Raw genomic sequence first — 2,380 nt, forward strand, 5'->3', positions numbered from 1 at the left:
GGGGCTGATGGCATTTGTGCTCCCTCAGGTTCATGTCCCCACAGCAACAGCATGGGGGTGCTCCTGCCTGCTCTGTGCAATGCAAACAGGGGCTCCTGAGCCAGTGCTGCCGTGGCTGTGCCTGCAAAGATGCGGCACCTGTGTGAGCTGGGGGAGAGGCCAGGGCTGCAGAGGGGGGATGTTGTTGGCAGCTCCATGAGGATGCTCTGGGACGCTGCCCTGGGCTGTGCAGCGCACTGGGGATGGATCAGCCCCTGCTCTGCTGCTCCTTCCCATCTCCCCCAGGGCCCTTGCAGAGCCCCAGCCATGCTGTTTGCCCCCAGCCTGCCCACGGCCAGCCTGGGGCTGCTCAGCCTGGGGCTTTTCTGTGCTGAGCATTGGCCTGGCCGTGTTCTTGAGAGAGCCTGGGCAAGGAGCCTGCAGCCCCCAGGGCCTGGCCTGAGGCGTCAGCGCTGCCCCAGCAGTGCCCATGGCCTGTCCCTGCTGCAGCCCCGGCACTGCCACCCCCAGGACTGTGCCCGGCCCCGAGAGCACTCAGGCCCTGCAGCAACACCAGGGCCACCAGGGCAGCGGGGCAGGGCCACGGCAGCAGCACTGCCAACACCAAGTGCTGCTGCTGCTGCTGGGCACACCTGCTGGGCCAGCACTGATCTGCCCCCAGCTCTGCAGACAGACATTGCTGCTGCAGCTCCAGAGAAGGCAACAAAAGGGCATCTCTGCAGAAAACTCTGCTGGGTGATCAATTAGTTTGTTTAAAGTCATTGAGAGAACAATTCCTTGTTGACACAATCTGGGGCTGCTCTAAATGAGGAGAGAAACAAAATGAGAAATGGCATGAAAAAGTACATTTCTTTGTGGTCAGTATTAATAAAAGTAATACAAAAGAACAAACCCACAACAAAACTAACAGGAATTATCAAAGATTATTTTTATTAGGAGTGGTTTGCAGAAATTCTCCAGCAGTTTCATGTTCCTGAAAGCATCCATTCATCAGTCTCCACACTGCAGCCTTCAGCTCCTGGTTCCTCAGGCTGTAGATGAGGGGGTTCAGGGCTGGAGGCACCACTGAGTACAGAACTGACAGGGCCAGATCCAGGGATGGGGAGGTGATGGAGGGGGGCTTCAGGTAGGCAAATATGCCAGTGCTGAGGAACACAGAGACCACAGCCAGGTGTGGGAGGCAGGTGGAAAAGGCTTTGTGCCGTCCCTGCTCAGAGGGGATCCTCAGCACAGCCCTGAAGATCTGCACATAGGAGAAAACAATGAACACAAAACAACACAGTGATAAACAGGCACTACCCGCGAGAAGCAACAGACTCCTGAGGTGCGGTTTGGAGCAAGAGAGCTTGAGGATGTGTGGGATTTCACAGAAGAACTGGCCCAGGACATTGCCATGACATAGGGGCAGGGAAAATGTATTGGCTGTGAGCAGCAGAGCATTGAGAAAGGCACTGGCCCACGCAGCTGCTGCCATGTGGGCACAAGCTCTGCTGCCCAGGAGGGTCCCGTAGTGCAGGGGTTTGCAGATGGACACGTAGCGGTCGTAGCACATGATGGTCAGCATATAAAATTCTGATCCAATGAAAAACAGAAAGAAAAAGACCTGTGTGGCACATCCTGTGTAGGAGATGGTCGTGGTGTGCCAGAGGGAATTGTGCATGGCTTTGGGGACAGTGGTGCAGATGGAGCCCAGGTCGCTGAGGGCCAGGTTGAGCATGAAGAAGAACATGGGTGTGTGCAGGTGCTGGCCGCAGGCTACGGCGCTGATGATGAGGCCGTTGCCCAGGAGGGCAGCCAGGGAGATGCCCAGCAAGAGGCAGAAGTGCAGGAGCTGCAGCTGCCGCGTGTCTGCCAATGCCAGCAGGAGGAAGTGGCTGATGGAGCTGCTGTTGGACATTTGTGCTGTCTTGGCATGGGGATCTGTAAAAAAAGTAATCATGAAATAGTTAGGTTTTGGAGAGGGCTTTAAATATCCCAGTACAGCTTGGGGGACACTTTCCCCTCACTGCCTGAACAGGGCTCTGCTGCCTGGAGCTGTCCCTGCCAGCAGCTGCTTCCCTGTGCCCAGGGCTCGGTCCTGCCAGTGCTGCCAGAGCCCAGCCCAGCCCTGGGGGCTCAGCTCTGCCCTGCAGACCCCTCCCAGCTCTGGCACTGCCCAGGGGCAGCTCTGGCTCTGCAGGCACTGATGGCAATGTCAGAGGAACCCTGAGGATGGTGGAAAAGCAACACTGATGTTGGCTGTGAGGTGCCCTGTGCTGATTCCTGTCACTGAATGTTTTAGTAAAATCTGGGAAAAAAAAAAATATTTTTTCCCAAACTTAACTGAGAGATTAATATCTATGGGAAATTTCCTATCCAGACAACCCCGACCACTAGATTA

The 2,380-nt window shown here is 55.9% G+C and overlaps 1 protein-coding gene across 1 annotated transcript; it reads right to left on the reverse strand.

The window, feature by feature from the left end:
- Nucleotides 1–916: 916 nt before the first annotated feature.
- LOC135305576 (olfactory receptor 14J1-like) lies at nt 917–1,729 on the reverse strand. Its single transcript, XM_064429311.1, has one exon. It carries the CDS (start codon nt 1,727–1,729, stop codon nt 917–919), a length of 813 nt encoding a protein of 270 aa, XP_064285381.1.
- Nucleotides 1,730–2,380: the final 651 nt, after the last annotated feature.

Source organism: Passer domesticus, chromosome 8 (genome assembly GCF_036417665.1).
Source record: "Passer domesticus isolate bPasDom1 chromosome 8, bPasDom1.hap1, whole genome shotgun sequence".
NCBI classification, from domain to species: Eukaryota; Metazoa; Chordata; class Aves; order Passeriformes; family Passeridae; genus Passer; species Passer domesticus.